This window comes from Panthera tigris, chromosome E2 (genome assembly GCF_018350195.1).
Source record: "Panthera tigris isolate Pti1 chromosome E2, P.tigris_Pti1_mat1.1, whole genome shotgun sequence".
Taxonomy (NCBI): Eukaryota; Metazoa; Chordata; class Mammalia; order Carnivora; family Felidae; genus Panthera; species Panthera tigris.
The window spans coordinates 7,901,657-7,920,092 of NC_056674.1; the positions used below are offsets into that span (position 1 = coordinate 7,901,657).

General features: G+C 54.8%; 2 protein-coding genes across 4 annotated transcripts in view; both read right to left on the reverse strand.

Moving 5' to 3' along the window:
- The window catches only part of POLD1 (DNA polymerase delta 1, catalytic subunit), a 29,240-nt gene extending 20,314 nt beyond the window's left edge, over positions 1-8,926 (reverse strand). For all 3 annotated transcript variants that reach the window (XM_042970332.1, XM_042970331.1, XM_042970330.1), the window contains exon 1: positions 8,846-8,926. The gene's annotated coding sequence lies outside the window, so the exon portion shown is untranslated. The remainder of the gene's footprint in view (positions 1-8,845) is intronic.
- A 1,375-nt stretch (positions 8,927-10,301) lies between these two features.
- Positions 10,302-16,901, reverse strand: NR1H2 (nuclear receptor subfamily 1 group H member 2). Its single transcript, XM_042970358.1, has 10 exons — positions 16,741-16,901; positions 16,495-16,629; positions 15,834-15,895; positions 15,622-15,753; positions 14,956-15,246; positions 14,605-14,873; positions 14,209-14,388; positions 13,447-13,546; positions 11,225-11,433; positions 10,302-10,888 (listed from the first exon to the last, which is right to left on the reverse strand). Exons 3-10 carry the CDS (start codon positions 15,874-15,876, stop codon positions 10,742-10,744), a joined length of 1,371 nt encoding a protein of 456 aa, XP_042826292.1. The 5' UTR covers positions 15,877-15,895; positions 16,495-16,629; positions 16,741-16,901; the 3' UTR covers positions 10,302-10,741.
- Between the last annotated feature and the right edge of the window lie 1,535 nt (positions 16,902-18,436).

Sequence of the window (18,436 nt, forward strand, 5' to 3'; positions counted from 1 at the left end):
AAGGAACCCAGTCCCCTTGACAAGCTTCTGGGGCAGAAATGCCTACTTGAGGGCAGTTACGTGGAGAAATACACTTGTATCTTGCCCGGGCCACCGTGCCGTGGGGTCTCTGTTCCAGCAGCTTAGCCCGGACCTTAACAAATAGAGCACAGAAAACTCCTGAACTGACTGGGGATGTGTTGTTGGCAAATGTTCAGGATGGTATACAATGGAATACGTCTCAGCATCAGACAGGAGGCAGCTACTGAGTGACACAATGGATGGATGAACCTCAAAAATATGCTGCACAGAAGCAGCCAGATGCATAGGGGCGCCTGGGCGGCTCAGGTGGTTAAGTGTCCGACTTCAGCTCAGGTCATGATCTCACTGCTCGTGAGTTCGAGCCCCACGTCGGGCTCTGTGCGGACAGCTGGGAGCCTAGAGCCTGCTTCAGATTCTGTGTCTCCCTCTCTCTCTGCCCCTCCCCTGCTCGCACTCTCTCTCTCTCTCAAAAATAAACAAACATTTAAAAAAAAAATTTTTTTTTAAATAAAGAAGCCAGACACACAAGTATGCATTGCAGGAATGGGGAGTGACTGCTAAGGGGTATGGGGTCTTCCTTTTGGGGGGGGATGAAAATGTTCTGGAAGCAGACAGAGGTGGTAGATGTACAACATTGTGAACGTACTAAATGTCACTGAACTCTACACTTTAAAATGGTTAATTTCACCTCAATTGAAAATGAGAGAGTATATATGGTGTAGTGCCATTCACAAAGTTTTTTTTTTTAACTTGTTTTTTTAAAATGTTTATTTTTGAAAGGGAGAGTGCGTGTACAGGTGCACATGGGGGAGGGGCAGAGAGAGAGGGAGAGAGAATCCCAAGCAGCCTCCACGCTGTCAGTGTAGAGCCCAATGTGGGACTTGAACCCACAAACCGTGAGATCATGACCTGAGCTGAAATCCAGAGTGGGATGCCTAACCGACTGAGCCACATAGGCACCCCTACACAGTTCTAGAATAGATTAATCTATGGTGCTAGAAATTAGGCTAGTGGTTGCTTACCAGGAGGGAGAGGCTGACTGAGAAGGGGCTCGAGGGAATTTTCTGGGCTGACAAAAATGTACCTCACCCACAACTGTCCACTTGAGAACCTGTGCATTTCACTATATGTAAATTCCACCTCCATTAAAACATAAAAGTTGGAAGGCCCCATTTCCCCACCTAGGGGTTTGTGCTATAGATATACTATCACATATGAGAAACTGCATTTACGAGGTTATTTCCGGCAGCATTGTTTGCAATGGCAAAAGACTGGAAACCACCTAAATGTCCTCCCCTGGGGGACTGTTTAAATAAATTATATGAAGACTGTTCCATGGAATATTATGCAGCTGTATAAAGGAATGAGGAAGCTCTCTATGCATTCATGTGGAGGGCTCTCAAAGACCCATTGTTAGAGAAACCAACGTGCAGAACGGTGTACTTAGATTGCTATCTTTTTGTATTAGGAAAAACAATGTCTAAAAAAAGTTTGCCCTGGTTCTTTGCATTAGGAAACAATCAAGCCAAAGTAAGGACTGGCCTGCAAAAATTACCAGTCTGGAATCTTCAAAAATGTCAATGGCATGGAAGGGTGGGGGCTGGAATGCCAGGAAACTTTTAAATTGAAGGAGAGACTGCACAGTCCTGGCAACTAAATGTAACATGACCCCAGATCAGATCTTAGATTAAAAAATAAAAAACAGAGGCACTTGGGTGGCTCAGTCAGTTGAACATCTGACTTCGGCTCAGGTCATGATCTCACAGTCTGTGAGTTCGAGTGGAGTCTCACTGGTGTCAGAGTGGAGCCTGCTTCAGATCCTCTGTTCGCTCTCTCTGCCCCTTTCCCACTCGTGCACACATGTGCATGCACGTGCTCTCTCTAATGAATAAAAACACACTAAAAAAAATTAAAAATAGCAGGGCCACCTAGGTGGCTCAGTTGGTTAAACATCTGACTCTTTATCTCAGCTCAGGTCTTGATCTCAGGATTGTGAGTTCAAGCCTCACACTGGGCTCTGTGCTAGGCATGAAGCCTACTTAAAATACATATATATATATATATATCTCAAAAATAGCTATGTACGGGCGCCTGGGTGGCTCAGTCGGCAAAGTGTCCGACTTCAACTCAGGTCATGGTCTAACGGTTCGTGAGTTAGAGCCCTGTGTTGGGCTCTGTGCTGACATTTCAGAGCCTGGCGCCTGCTTCGGATTCCAGGTCTCTCTCTCTCTGCCCCTCCCCTGCTCACGCCGTCTCTCTCTCTCTCTCTCTCAAAAATAATAAAAAACATAAAAAAATTAATTAGAAAGAAAATAGCTATGCAGAATGTTACCAGGAAACTGGACAAACTGAATAAGGACTGTCTATGAGGTAACAGTATTGCCGCGGGTTAAATGGTCTGATTATGATTAAACCACAGTTCTGTAGGATGTCACTGTTCTGCTAGAGTTTTTGGAGGTCAGGTACCATGATGACTATAACTTACAAATAGTTCAGCCAAAAAAGAAAACATGGGGCACCTGGGAGGCTCAGTCGGTTTAGCGTCCGACTTGATTTCGACTCAGGTCATGAGATTGAGCCCCTCATCAGGCTCCACAGTGAGCATCAAGCCTGCTTGGGATTCTCTCTCCCTCTCAAAATAAATAAATAAACTTTAAATAAATAAATAAATAAATAAATAAATAAATAAATAAATAAATAAATAGAAAGAAAGAAAGAAAGAAAGAAAGAAAGAAAGAAAGAAAGAAAGAAAGAAAGAAGTGTGTGTGCATCCAGATAAAGCAAATGATGCAGCATGTTAACAGCTGGTGAGTCCAGGCAAAGGGTACACAGGGCTTTGTTGTATCTGTCATGCAACTTTTTTTTAATTTTCATGTTTATTTATTTTTGAGAAAGACAGAGCATGGTGGGGGCAAAGGGGAAAGAGAGAGAGAGGGAGACAGAATTGGAAGCAGGTTCCAGGCTCAGAGCTGTCAGCACAGAACCCGAGGGCGGGGTTCGAACCCACGAGCAGCAAAATCATGACCTGAGCTGAAGTCGGACGTCCAACCGACTGAGTCTCCCAGGGCCCCTGTCATGCAACTTCTACGCAGCCTTGCAATTTTTCAGAACAAAAGTTAGAGGGGTGCCTTTTCAGAACAAAAGTTGGTGGAGCATGCGACTCTTGATCTCAAGGTTGTGAGTTCAAGCCCCATATTGGGTGTGGAGATTACTTACCAAAAAAAAAAAGTTGGGGGAAAATACGTAAAATTTTAAAAATAACATTTTTACAAGGTGTGTGGGAGAATATGTGTAAGCATGTTTGTTTTTAATGCATAATTCTGGAAAGATAGGTAATAAACTGGTAACACTGGCTTCCCGGGGGGGGGGGGAACAAGATGGGACAGCTTTATGCTTATTTATTTATTTTACTTATTTACTTAATTTTTTAATGTTTATTTTTCAGAGAGAGAGAGAGACAGAGTGTGAGTGAGGGAGGGGCAGGGAGAGAGAGGAGACACAGAATATGAAGCAGACTAGGCTCTCAGCTGTCAGCACGGAGCCTGATGTGGGGCTTGAACCCACGAACCGTGAGATCACGACCCGAGCCAAAGTAGGACACTTAACCAACTGAGTCACCCAGGAGCTCCAAGTTTTACTTATTTATTTGAGAGAGAGCATGAGCAGGGGAGGGGCAGAGAGAGAGGGAGAGAGAATCCCAAGCAGGCTCCACGCCTTCAGCACAGAGCCCAACTCGGGGCTAAAACTCACAAACCACGAGATCATGACCTGAGCAGAAATCAAGAGTCAGACGTTAACTGACCGACCAACCCAGCCATTCCGGGACGGTTTTATTGAGATAGAATTCACACACCATGTGACCCACACATTTCAAGTGTATAGTTTGATGGCTTTTAGTATATTCGTAGCTGTGTGACCATCACCACAGTCAACTTTAGAGCCTTTTCATCACCCCAAAATGAATCCCCACACCCCTTTGGCCATCACCCCTCAACTCAGCCCACCCCCACCCCACTTTCCCAACTAACCAACTTTGTCTGTCTCTGGATTTGCCTATTCTGGGCCTTTCCTATTCATGGACCCTTCCAATATGTGTCCCTCCGTGTCTGGCTTCTTTCACTTAGGATAGCGTTTTCCGGGTTCACCGGGATGCAGAAGGTGTCAGCCCTTCATTCCCTCTTACGCCCAAATATTGCCCCACTGTGTGGCTGCGTCACGTCGTGTTGATCCGTTCGTCGCTCAGTGCACATTGGCGGCGTCTGCACCTTTGGCCTATCATGGATAGCGCTGCTGGGACCGGCACACACACACTTTGAACAGGGACGGAGGCCCTGTACGGCCTCTCCTTTTGTGCCTACGAGTGGCTTATCCCACAGGAAGGAAAAAGCCTGGAGGCCTTTGCTCCAGCCACACAGGTGGCCAGAGAGACGGAGTTCGGACCTGCGGGGGGGAGGCCTGGGTGGGGCAGAGGGGCAGTGGCCAGCCCTGGCCTGGCAGAGGGAGGCGAGAGGGGGGCAGTCTGGCTCCCCAGGTCAGCGGGCTGCGGCCAGGAGGGTGCGGTGGGAGGGAAGGGGACTCCGGGAGCAAAATCGAGGTTCCTATGCTAGTTCCCCATCATAGGCAAGGAAGGATTAGAAGGAAAGAGGCCCCAGTGTGTCCTGGCACAGGACAGGAGCTGGGGAAACACGGGGCCCTCTCCTTTTCTCGACCCTTCACTGGCAAATAGACAACGCTCAGTGCCCGCTGGTTTCTGTGACACTCCCTCCTTCGGGGTTCTTGTCCCATCTCTATCTGACGGCTTTCACTGCCACCTCTATGCCGATGATCACGTCTGCCTTCCTGTCTCCAGCCCAGACCGCCCCCCAGGCCCCAGCCTGCCCAACCCAGCTGCTCACTGAGCATGTGTCTCTTCAGGCACCTCACACTCCAAAGCCGGGCCCCTCGCCTTCCCCTGCCCCGACCTGCTCCTTGCATCCCACAGCCTCCCCCAGTTCGGGAAGAGGCAACTCCCACCAGGCCAACCACCTCGGAGTCACCCCAGCTTCTCCCTTCCCCTCAGAACACACCTGTCAGTCCCATAGGCTCTACTGCCAATGGACCGAGTCTCAGCACTTCCCAGCCCCCGCTGGGCTCCCAGCCTTGCCCCTCTGGTTCTCAGAGGTTGTTGGCAGCATTATTTTGTGCACTGCTTTGTGTCTGTCTCCCCCTGCTGGAACCTGAGCCCAGCGCCGGCAGGGATCTGGTCTGCCCTGTCACTGAAGCATTTGAGGGTGTCTACAACAGAGCCTGGTGCACAACAGAGCCTGGTGCACAGCAGGTGCTGGAGAACGATGTGTTGAATGAATGAGGAGCCCTCAGTGTATACTCTTCGCACAGTAACCAGAGAGATCCCATACGAATATGCCAGGTCATCCCATCCCTCCTCCCCTCGGAACTGGCCCCTGGGTCCCATCTCATGCAGAGCTAAAGCAAACTCCTCCGGCTAGCCCACAGACCCTGCGCAATCACCCCCTTCCCTTTTAGACACTATCTCCTGCCCTCTCCCCCTTGTCCACTTGGCTCCAGCCACTTGTCTCCTCTCTCTTCCCTGAACGTGCCAGGCTTGGTCCTACCTCAGGACCTTTGCACAAGCTGTTCCCACTGCCCTACTCTTCCCCGGATGTCCCCATGGCTTCCTCCTTCCCCTCCTTTAGGTTTTTGCTCAAATGTCACCTTCTCAGCGAGGCCTGTTTATTCTTTTTTTAACTTCAATTTATTAAAAAAATTTTTTTAAGATTTATTTTGAGAGACAGAGACAGCATGTGAGCACAGAGAGAGAGAGAGAGAGAGAGAGAGAGAGAGAGAGAATCTCAAGGAGGCTCTGCGCTGCCAGTGCAGAGCACAACATGGGGCTCAAACTCACAAAACTGTGTGATCAAGATCTGAGCCAAAATCCAGAGTCAGACGCTTAACCGACTAAGCCACTCAGGTGCCCCCTGACCCCTGTTTTTGGGGGGCTCACATTCTGAAGCAGTTCTGGGTTGGGTGCACCTGTACAGTAAGGGAAGTAGGACCAGCTGCCTGGGGTGCCCCAGGGGGCCGCCGACTCTCCTGGAAGAGCTGAACTGGAGCTGGGTCTCTGCAGACAGAGGAGTCAGGTGGCTGAGGAAAGCAGGGGGGCAGTCTCACCCGGCACACACTTCCCAAAGCCCGTGCCGGGCAATGCTGAGGACGCAGAGAAGCAGCAGACCTCAAGGGGTTCCCGTCTGGTGGGGGAGTCAGACACAGGCCCAGATGGTCCCTGGCCTGCGACAAGGGTAGTGAGAGTCAGGGAGGCCCAGAGGAGGGATGAGGCCAAAGCACGAAAAGCAGGTCGTTTTCTGGGGCGGGGACAGACGGAACAGGTACTTTTGCAACTATTTAACCTTTCCCTCGCTAGGTGCGTGAGCCAGGGCACAGGGGCGAGCCAGCAGAGGAATCCGTCCCCAGTCTGTCTCCTTCGCTGGGTAGAGAGTTCACCCCCGTACCTCGCCAGACACCCCTGGAGGCCGGCAGTCTGCGGTGCTGGCTCAGAATGGGGCTCTGGGATGAGCCTCTGAACCCTCCAAGCCAGCTGTGCCACCCTGGCGAGACAGCTTCACCTCTCTGGGCCTTGGTTCTAGTCATCGCGTCGGAGGGTGACAGCACCTGCCTCAGGAGATTCTGTGAAGATTCTGTGAGTTCCTTCAATCTTCACCCTGTCCTAGGCACTCTTCAGGGCGCATGAGACAGAGCAGGAGACAAGACAGAATCCCTGCTCTCACAGAGTTTTCATTCGGCATTGCGGGGACGGACAGTAAGATAAATCGGGGTGCCTGGGTGGCTCCGTCGGTTGAGCATCTGACTTCAGCTCAGGTCATGATCTCGTGGTTCATGAGTTCGAGCCCCACGCTGGGCTCTGTGCTGATGTGCCGACAGCTCCGAGCCTGGAGCCTGCTTCGGATTCTGGGTCTCCCTCTCTCTCTGCCCCTCCCCCACTCGCGCGCTGTCTCTCTCTCTCAAAAATAAATAAACATTAAAATAAAATTTTTTTTAAACAGGCCTCACTGGGGGCCCAGCCGGCTCAGTCGGTGGAGCATGTGACTTTTTATCTCGGGGTTGTGAGTTTGAGCCCCCACATTGGGTACCGAGATTACTTAAAAATAAAAATCTTAAAATTAAAAAAAAAAAAAAAGAAAAGAAAAAAAAAGCCTCAGATCATGATCTCGTGGTTGGTGAGTTTAAGCCCTGCGTTGGGCTCTGTACTGACAGCGCAAAGCTTGCTTGACGTTCTCGTTCCCTCTCTCAAAATAAATTTAAAAACTTAAAACAAAAAACAAAAAACAGGGGTCAGGGTCTCACTCAAGTTAGGGTCCCAGCATCGCTCACGCGGTGTCCGGAACGCAGGTCACTTCAAGGTGCGGCAGTCTAGACTCCTCTCGAGTGCCACCGACCCAAGTATTTCCCAAGTCCCTGGAGCTTCTCTCGCTTCCCAAAGACTAGTGCTGCCTCGTTTTGGCTCAGAGCAATCTGGATTGAGATCTCCTGTCCTCTCCCCAACCAAACTGAATTATGACTGGCTTCCCAGTGCCCAGGAAAGTGCCTGTTCTTGAGAGCAGCTGAGTGAAAGGGACCGAAGAGAGAAGAAAAAGCATCGCAGGAGAAGGAACAGCGTGGCAAAGGCCTTCGGTGGGAAAGGAGTGTCTCTACAGGACAGGAGGCCTGGGTGGTGAAGTGCAGCCAGGGCTGGGGGTAGACAGGTAACCTGGCCTGGGTGGGGCTATAAAGCTGAGAAGGTGACATCATCAACCTGCCTCTCCCTAAACCCTGCCCACTCACTGTCACCTCAGAGTGGCACCCCGAATCCGTTCTGCCTCAGCCTTCTCTCTCCATCCAGCCAGACCACATACCCCAGCAGCCTGAGTTCTTCCTTACACCCCCGCGTCCTGCTGGCTCAGACCCCGAAGACAACCTGAAGCTGACAGCACTGTGGTCTGAGCCAATGTCCCCACTTGTCTCCTAACTGGTCTTCCTCCTCGCATTCCTGTTCCCACTACAATCCCATCTTCAATCAGCACCCAGGGACTTTTTCAAAACGCAGGGTGGGTCATGTTGCTCTGACGCTCAAAACCTCCCATGGCTCCCTGTGGAACCTGGAATAGGAGCCAAATTCCTTCCCACCTCAGGGCCTTTGCACCTGATGGTCCCCCTGTCCAAATCTTTCTTTACATGGCTGACTTCTCTGTCAAATGTCACTTCCCCAGAGAGAGGATTTTTGATTATTCCAGCTAAAGAAACAGGCTACCCTGTTTTATTTCACTTCGGATAAGGTATCAAACCCTGAAAGCGTTGCTTTATCGTTATTACTTATCACTTGTCTACTGTCTGTCTTCTCCTGAGCCAACGACTTTCTCTGACTTGTTCGGGCTGTAGCCTCTGCTTCTAGAACAGTGCCTGGCACGGAGTAATCAATACTTAGAGAATAAAGCATATCAGCATGCCACCACGTGCACCAATTCAGTCTTCCACTGCGTCCGGGATCCCGTCGCCCCAAAGATCCTCCAGGGTACATCTCCCAGCTCACCCCAGGGGCCAGGCGCCCAGCACAAGAGCCCCCCGCATCCCGAGGGGCCCCCCCAGCCCCAATCATCTTCCTGCGCGCCCCCGCGCACGCGCCCAGAACCACTGGCCCTCGCCCCTCTACCGCGCGCCCTCCCGCCTCCACGCTCCCCTTCGCAACCCTTCTCTCAGGCCTACATGCCCGACTCCTCCACCTTCCTTCTCTGCCAAGTCGAGTCCCTTCAAGCCCCCGTCTCCCCTCACTCACCCGCTTCAAACAGCGTTTCCCGCCACAGCCTACGTCGCTGTGACCCCTGACTCCAGCGCGCGCAGGCTCAGAGCCGCCGCGCGCCGCCCTGGGCCACGCCCCTCCCGCCCAAGTAGGGCGAGACCACGCCCCGACAAGCCTTCGAGCCACGCCCCTCCTTTCAACTGGGGCTAGGCCACGCCCCGTCCGTCCAATTTAGGATGTTGCCTCTTCCCACTTTCCATATATTCTCGCCAAACCCCGCCCCGCCTTGAGAGAGGGGCCTGCTCCTAAGCCACGCCCCCTCCGACGGCAGGTCGGCGGATTCCGGCTCTCGTTGCGCGCGGCGGCGCGGCGGCGTGGCCCGCCCCCCTGTCCTCCCGGCCCCGCCTCCCCGCCCGCGGGGGCATCGCGCGGATCCTCGGCTCGCGGGCCTGCTTTCTGCGGAAGGCCTAGGCGAGAGGACAACTTGCGCACGGCCCTTCTTTCCGCTGGCGGAAGACCTGACGTCTGCCCTGCCCGTGTAGGGGAGGTCCGGTCACCTCTGTCTCATGCCTCGGTTTCCCTACCTGTAAACTAGACTTAGCGCAGGGCGGGCACACCTGGGGGCGCCCGGCACACTGCTTGGAACAGGACTTCTCGTAAATCGTCACTTCCCCAGTCACCTTACCCCCAGCTGCTCGAAAGAAAAACCACACCTTTCAGTACCCAGCCCATCCCTCCAAGCAACACCCCCTTCACTCTTGGCCAGGACTGTCCACCCAGCTCACTTCTGAGACCCCTTGGGAGCCTGGCACAGGAGGAGGGACTGAGAGATGTCCACAGCCCGTCCCTTACTCTGAAATCACCAGACTCTCCCACCTCCCAGACCTGGCATGCGCCCTCCCCTCAATTTGGGGGCCCAGCCCCCTTGTCATGGTTTAGGTTCCCCCCTGGGACATGATATCCTGTGTGAGGACTTGCCTGCCTTCTACTTCTGGGCTCCCATGCTGCCACGCGCTGCCTGCATTAAAGCCCCTATTCCCTTCCATGCTAGCTGGCCCCATCCATCCCCCCTTTGCCAGCCCTGACTGGTAGCCACCTCCCAGGAGGGGCTTTATCTTGTTCTCTGGTGTTTCCAGTGCCTAAAATTGTGTTTGCCACATAGTAAGTGCCCCCCCCCACCCCACACGTTACGTGAATATCATCTGCATCCCCAGAATGGCCAGCACACTGCCCAGTGGCTTCAGGAAACATTTGTGGACTGAGAGCCTGACCCTTCATCCACTTAAGTGTTCTTTGTCCTTCGGCAGTCTCCAACTCACCTAGTACAGGAAGATGACCCCAATGCGGTCAGCCTCTCCTGGACACCCCACTTCCTCCCCCACCCCCGCACTCAGTCACATCACCCTGAACCCTCCACCAGCCTAGCAACACAAGGTTCAGGTGGCTGATCCCATCCCCCGTACATCTTGAACTCACTCTGGCTCAGGGCAGGTTTCTATTCATACTTTATTTTCCTGTTTTTGTCTTTTTTTTAGTTTTTATTAAATAAAAGGAACAGAGGGAGGGGGCCTGCGGTTTTTCAGGCTGTCAGGGAGAGCCACGGGCCCCCCACTCCCTCTGTTCAAGGTGCACTGCGCAGTGAGCTTGAGGTGTAAGCTGGGTGGGGAGGGCAGCCGGTAGTGCTAGGAGGGTCAGAGGTTGGGATCTAGGACCCACCCAGCCCTCCCAGGAAGACTCAGTGGGCAGGGAGGGAGCCTCCTGGACCCTAACGGGGGCTCACCCGAGGGCTGAGGGCTGGTGGGGCCAGGGCTTGTGCTATAAGCCACAAGATGGGACCCCAGGCCCGGCTCCTTCCCACTCCAGGAGGAGGAAGGGGCGACAACGTCCATGCGTTGGAGGGTACAGGGCTGTGGGGCAGGGCGGCCAGGCCCCTCACTCGTGGACATCCCAGATCTCAGACAGCAGAGGCGGCAGTTTCTTGTCTTGGAGCCGCAGGGCAAAGACCTGCTCTGAGTGCACAGAGCTCAGCGTGCGCAGGCTCACAAGCTTCATCAGCATCCGGGGGAAGCGCAGCTGGTCCTGCGGGGAGGTGGGGGGGGGGGGCAGGAGGGAGGTGGGCTCTGGTCAGCCCAGCCGGACCACCGGTGTAGGCAGGGGCCGGGCAGAGCGTGGGGAGCCCCGCCCCTATGCCTGCACTGGGCCTGGCTCCTTGGTCACGGGACAGAGGCCTGAGGACAGACTTGGCCAAGAGGACACCGGCCAGGGCTCAGGGCGCCGCCAGAGGAGCCGGGCAGTGGGGGCAGCAGACAGGGCCCGGCTCTGATGAGGAAGCAAAACCTCAGCCCGCAGCGGACCCCACGTGGGGCCTGGACTGCCTGTCCCCGCCAGGGCCCTGGGAGGGGTGGGCTCCCGTACCTGCGGCCTTTTGATGCGCGTGTAGGAGAGCAGGGCCTCCACGTACGGCTGCTGTAGGGCCTCCACGCGGCTCGGCTCCTGCACGTTGGGCCGGTCAGCGGAGAAGATGTTGATGGCGATGAGGAGGGCGTACTCCGCGTCGTCAAGGCCCAGCCGCCGCATGGCCCGGGAGAACTCGAAGATGGGGTTGATGAACTCCACCTGCAGGCCTGGGGGGGGCGGGAGGCGGGGCCGGATGAGCTCCCCCAGCCCCGAACTGGCCCCAGCCCGGGTCCCTGACGCTGCTATCAGCGGGGCGAGGGACACGGCAGCAATGCTAGCCTTCTGGTCATTTCTGTTCAGCTGTGTCCCCATCCGAGTGGCTGGCACGGGGGAAGTGCGCCCTAACCCCTGCCTGAATAAAGGGATGAGTAATGAATGTGAACATTTATTCAGTAGTTTCTGCTACCTCATCACTGCCTTCACCTCCTTCCCGACCTCCCCGGTTCTCTCCTGACGAAAAAGAAAGATTTTTAAACCTAGGTCACACTGCGTCACCCCTGTGGTGGCTTCCAATGCTCACGGAGCAAGGCCTGAACTCATCCCCAGGAGTAGTTCATTCATTCGTTTTTCAGACTCTGTTGAGCACCTACTATGTGGCAGGCCCTGGGGCAGAGCTGTTTAGAAGACACAGCCTCCCCTCCTGCGGAACTTGCACTTGGGGGTTGAGGGAACCCAACAGACAAACGTGTAACTAAACCATCCGGTCTGTGAGCTGGATCAAAGTAACACAAGGAAAGGTAATCGGGGCATCGAAAATCAAATCAACATCTTAGACAAGGTGGCCAGTGTGTAGGGTGACGCTGTAGGAAGGCCACACGGTAGGGTGACCTTTGAGAAACAACCAGGAGGGGAGGGGATGAGTCACGAGGATGTTTTGAGTGTTCCACGTGGGCACCACATGTCTGTCTTCCCCAGGACTGGGCAGCTTTCTGGGCCTTGAGGCTTCCAAATGTTGACACCACAAAGGTCCCATGCAAACCAGGAGGAGGTGGTCGCCTATGTTGGCCAAGCAACTGCAAAAGCCTGAAGCGGGAGCATGTTTGGTGGGTTCAAGTAAGAGGGAGGAGGCCAGTGTGGCTGGAGGAGGGTGAACAAAGGGAGCTGGGGGTGGAGAGGCCCCTCGGAGCCTGTGAAAAATGGCAAGGACTCTGGCTTTTCTCCCAGTGAGACGGGAGCCACGCAGGGGTAGCGAGCAAGAGGAGGGACGTGAGCTAACTATGAATACGACCCTTCCGACCGCTGTATGAACAGACACACTTTGGAGAACCCAGTGAGGGGCCCCGACAGCGTTCCAGGGAGAGGCACTGGAGGACAATGGCAGAGGATGGGGGGAAGCGGTAGGACCCCGACCTCCTCTCCAGCCTCATCTCCCTGTGTTCCAGATGCCTGGACCTCCTTGTAGTTCCTTAACACCATCCAGCTCTTCCCCCACCTCAGGGCCTTTGTATGTGCTGAGCCCACTGCCAGAAACATTCTCCCCGCTCAGTGCTCCCCTGCCACACTCATATTCAAAGGGGACTGGGAGGGCCAGCGGCTAGAGGAAAGGAAGAACATGGGGTTAGGAAAATACAGAGGTGCCCCGGGAAGAGATGATGGGGGAGAGTTGGACTCACAGAGTGAAGCCCGAGCCTGAGGGAGAACAAGGCTTTTATGGTACATGGGGTTCCCTGGTGGGCATTGTTACCCCCCAATTTCCTCTTCCTAGGCAATACACCTCACCCCTCAGGCCTCGGTTCATACGCACTTCCTCCAGAAGCCGAGTGCCTAGGTCACGTCCCCAGGTAAGCGCTCTCGGGCGGCAGGGACCTACCGCGTACGGTTGCGTACTTCACAATGAACTGAGATCTGGCCTCCCTCCAGTGACACCAGGTTTGGGAAGGAGGGAGTGTCTTTTCTTAATTCCTATCAAGATGCCCCGTTGTGAGAGCACACACCCCTCTGTCTCATCCCGCACTGCATCCCAGCGGACAGACTCAGCACTCAATAAATACATTTTCATCTCATTTTGAGGCTGGCTCACTCCGCTTTGGAGGTAAAAAAAATAGAGGCTCAGACAAGAGCGAGACGGCCTGAGGTCTGCCACCAGTAGAGGTCCGGCAGGGGCGCCGGCCCTGCACCCTCCCAGCCCTCTCCCCAGGGGCAACGGCCCTGCACCCCCCCCAGCCCTCTCCCCACCACACCTGCGCGGTGGAAGTCATCCTTGCTGTAGGTGAAGTCTTTCAGGAAAGTGATGCACTCTGTCTCGTGGTTGTAGCGTCTGGCTGTCTCTAGCAGCATGATCTGTGGGCAGCAGGGAGAGGAGGAGGCAGGGGCAGGGGCGCCACGAGTCCCTGTGACCTGGCAGCCACTGGTCTCTCCTCTCTTGGCCCGTGGGGGGACCTAATCTTGCCAGAATCACCTCTCACCCCTCTGCCCCAAGCACGTTCCCTCAGTCACCCCGGCCTGCAGTCAGCACGCCCGACACTCCAAGCTCTCCCTCCTCCAGGTTCAACGCCCACAGCGCCCTCCTCCCAGGATACTCTCCCCAGGTGGTTGCAGGGCATGGGGACAGGCATGTTTTGTTCACTGCGACCTATCCAGGACTTGGAATGGAGCCTGGGGTCCACTAGTAACTCAATACTTATTTGTTACTGTTGCTTTGGTTTAAATGTCAACTCTTCTGAATGGCCTTTTCAGCACATTCTTTAGAGTGCGTCCTCCCAGCCAATCCTCAATTTTTCTCAGCCTCAACCCGTTTCCTCTCTCTCCTTGGCTCATGGGAGGCTCTGACTCTCTGTTTAGTATTTCGACATCCCCCTGTAGGATATCGTCCCCACGAGGGCAACCACCAGAGGGGTCTCGCTCATCCCTATTCCCCCAACATCTGTCCTGAGGCTTATCCCTGGGGTTCCCTGTGGGCAGGAAGGAAGGGCCATGTTGAGGATGGGAAGGCTGCCCGTTACCTCAATGGTAGATGCCTTCAGGAGGGCAATCTGGTCCTCGCGGCCCAGCTGCAGGAAGCCAGGCACCTGTTTGGCAAAATCCACAATCTCCTGGACTGAGATGATGGCTAACTCCGTGAAGTGGGCGAAACGCTGCTGGCGTGCATCACGGGACTGGGGGTCCGCGCCCAGGGGCCAGGGCTAGGGCCAAGGCGGGGGTCAAGGTTATTCACAGATTCCTCCAATGAGCCCGAGGCCGAGGGGACATCTTGAGGCAAAGAATGCGCCCTAGGAGACCCTCCTCTCCAAGGCCCCGCCCTCCGGAGCCTTGTTCCCTCCCCATGCCCTGGGCTGCAGCCCTGATGGCTTTCCCCCAACTGGCCTCATCACCCTTCAAGGCTGCGGGAGGGGCGGTACCGTGACTTTGGGCTGGTCGGAGAAGGAGCGTTTGTTGCACTGCAGCTGAGCCGCCACCAACTGCTGGATCATTAGTTCCTGAGCGGCTGTTAACTGGACACCCTCGCCTTCCCCGGAGCCCTGGCCACCTCCGTCAGACCCTCCAGGGGAAGCCCCAGGCCCAGAGGCTGAGCTGCTGCCGCCCGATGGCCCCACAGGTGACTGTTGCTGCTGCTGCTGCTGCTGCTTCCGAATCTTCTTCTTTCGGATCTGTTCTTCCGACAGGACGCCTATTCGGGACACAGAGGCCTCAGCGGCGGCCCCGGGGCTGGGCACAGGCCAGGCGAGCACGGCGCCCTCCCCAGCACTCACACTGCTCTCTCATCCCGGCCTCCTTGCATTTGCGCAGCCGGCACTGCTGGCACTTGCGCCGCATGAAGGCGTCCATCTGGCAGGTTCCGCCGCCCCGGCAGGCGTAGCGCCTGGCCCCGCCTCGGACCACACTGCGCCGGAAGAAGCCCTTGCAGCCTTCGCAGCTGAGCACGTTGTAGTGGAAGCCGGAGGCCTTGTCCCCGCACACGCGGCACAGCTCGTGGCCCAGCATCTTTGGAGCCGGGCCCTTCTTTCGCTTGCGCTCTGGTTCCTCTGCCGGGTCTGGGACGACTGAGGTGGGCGGAGAGAAGCCATGAGAGAGACGGAGCCCCCAAAAGAAACAGCAGCCAGAGGGCCATCCCCACGACACAGAAGACACAAAGAGCCAGTGTATAGGGGGTGACCAGGGAGACGGCAATTCAGAAGGAAAGATGTGTGAACCCCAAAGAACAAATAACAACAAAAGGTGTCAAGCAGGAAAAAAATACACTCACAGGCAAAGTGAAGGAAAAAAAAAAATAAGAAGTTGTCAAGAAGAAGTGGAAGAAAAAAATCAACAAGAAACTGGGGCCTCCCATTCTGATTTTTTATCTTTCTCCCTTCCTAGATCTCCCCTCAAGGCCCCCCGTATCCATCCCGAGCCCCTGTCCCTGGGCCCCATCTCACCCTCGCTGCAGGCTGAACGGGCCCAGTCATCGCCTGGGACATCAGGGTCTGGACCCACAGGCCACAGTTCAGGACCCTCCTCCTTTATAGCTGGTGAAGAAGAGGGTGCGCTGGGTTGAGGCGGGCCATTTCCTGGGAGAGGGAAACACAGTGAGTTTCTCCTGCCAAGTGTGCAATGGGAGAGGGACTGGGCTGGGAAAGGGGTCGCTCACCAGGCAAGGGGGTGTCCAGGGAACTGGTGGTGGGAGCGGACATGGTGGAGTCACGGAGCAACCTGCAGAATATAGGGGGACTGAGAACCTTGTCGGGCCAGGTAGGGTCAGGTTAGGCCAGCCCCAGGTCTCGAAGGATGCACCACTTTCTTCCATCTCTCCAGACTCCTCCTTTACTGCACACAGACCCCACCCCAGGCCCCTGCCAGCCTGTAAAACCTCTCCTCCGATTCTGACAGACCCCACCCACGATTGCTCCAGATCTTCCGGCTGGGTCTCAAGCCCTGCCCTCATCTAGACCCCGCCCCTCATGTAGGCTCCACCCACTCCGGATCCTGCCCACTCCCTCTTCAGGTACTGCCCTTTCTGCTTCAATCGTGCTCCTCCCTAACTTCCCCCTTCCCACCAAGTTCACCCTGCCTCCTCTTACTCCCCACCTCTGCAGAAGAAGCACCCCCAACTCCCATCCTGACCCCACCTCCTCCCCATCTTTTCCTTCTAGGTCCCGCCCAACCCTTGTAGCTTGCACCCTCACTCTATCCACAATGCCCCGCCCCGCCACTTTGCCCCGCCCCATCGGTACCCCTCCCTCCAGGTCCGGCCCCATCCCCTCCCATCCTGCCCCGCCTCCACCTCCTCCCATCACGCTCCGCCCCCATACCTCGCTCCAGGTCCCGCCCCTCTCCGAACACCAGTGGGGGGCGGGGCTCATGGCTGCGCGCGAGGGTCCCGTGGGCCGCCTCTCGCGGGGGTCTCTTACTCCCGTTGCCCTGGAAACAGCCGGAGACAGCGCGAGCTACGGAAGGGGGGGGGAAGGAGAGAAAGGGGCTGAGCGGGGGCAGCGCGGAGAACGCCGGGAAGCCCCGGGCCCGGGACGCCTCCCGCATCTTCCCATACTCTAGTGCACCTGCCTCGGTCCCCTTGCTCTGCTTCTCTTCCTCCTCCTCTGTAGCCCCTGGCACGCCGCCGCTTCTCGGATCCCCTCAAAAGTAACTTCGCCACTTCTTCCGGCAACCCCGCCGTGCGTCACTTTAGGAAAGGGGCGGGTAGTCTGGAGTGACGGACTTCCGGTCCGCCTAGGACTAGCCAAATCGGCTGCCCCGCACGGAAGTCGTACGGTCACCGGAAGTTTACCCTCCAGGGTAGCTCCGCTGGGGCCAGACAGAAGAGTTCCGGACCAGCTCGATCAAACGCAGGGCCGGCGAGGGGGGCGTGGTCAGTCCCAAACCTTCCGGCCCCCGTGGGGCGGCTTTAAGTCATCCCAGTGCCCCTCGGTGTTTGCGGCCAAGGATTGGCTCGGCATAAATTTCCCCGCCTATAGCTCCTTTTCGCACACGGCCGATTTGAAGCGTGTTTGTCATTTTTTGGTTGTTAAACAAGTTTTCTGATTTTAGAGGCGCGCTGCTTATTGGTTTTAAATAAATTTAATTACAAACCTAGGTCCAGGAAAAATATGTTTAAAAAATAAACTTGTTGGGGCGCCTGGGTGGCTCAGTCGGTTGAGCGTCCGACTTCGGCTCAGGTCACGATCTCACGGTCCGTGAGTTCGAGCCCCGCGTCGGGCTCTGTGCTGACTGCTCAGAGCCTGGAGCCTGCTTCAGATTCTGTGTCTCCCTCTCTCTCTGACCCTCCCCCGTTCATGCTCTGTCTCTCTCTGTCTCAAAAATAAATAAACGTTAAAAAAAATTAAAAAAAAATAAATAAACTTGTTGATAGGAATTAAAAAAAAAAAGGCATAGCCTTCTCATACCAAGAAGAGAAAAATAACAGCTTTTAAAGAAAACTCACAGTAATTGAATAGGTAGAAGGAATCGTTCCAAAGTCTTCCCTCGATAATCTGATCTATATTGATCATACATCCATTTTCAGGAAACTGGAATGTATGAACCATGCTCTTTTACAGTTTGTTTTGTCCATTCCCACATGACCTTGAAGCTGTGGAATTTGAGTATGTTACCAATAAAAGGTGTGATAACATGGACATGGGGTTCCAGGGAAAGGGCTGAACTATTTATTGTCTCTCACTTCCTGGCTGTGTGATGTTGAGCCGAGCTATTTACCCTCCCCATTGCTCAGTTTCCTCTTCTAAACTGGGACCAACTAGGGGCACCTGACTGGCTCATTTGGTTAAGCGCCCAACTTTGGCTCAGGTCATGATCTCATGGTTGGTGAGTTGGAGCCCCGGGTCTAGCTCTGTGCTGACAGCTCAGAGCCAGGAGCCTGGGTCAGATTCTGTGTCTCCCTCTCTCTCTGCCCCTACCCCGTTCTTGCTCTTTCTCTCAAAAATAAATAAGCATTAAAAGAATTTTAAACTGAGACCAACAAGAGTTCATTGGATTGTCATTATGATTAAATCAGGTAAAAAGCATGAACCGGGCCAGGTTCAAACAAGGATCCTAGTATGCCAGAACTATGTTTTTTCTTTCTTTCTTTTTTTAAGTTTATTTTGAGAGAGAGAGAAAGAGTGAGGGGGGAGGGGGAGAGAGAGAGAGAGAGAGAGAGAGAGAGAATCCCTAGCAGAGCCTGATGCAGGGCTTGAACTCACAACGAGACCATGGCCTGAGCCGAAGTTGGACACTTAACCAACTGAGCCAACCAGATGC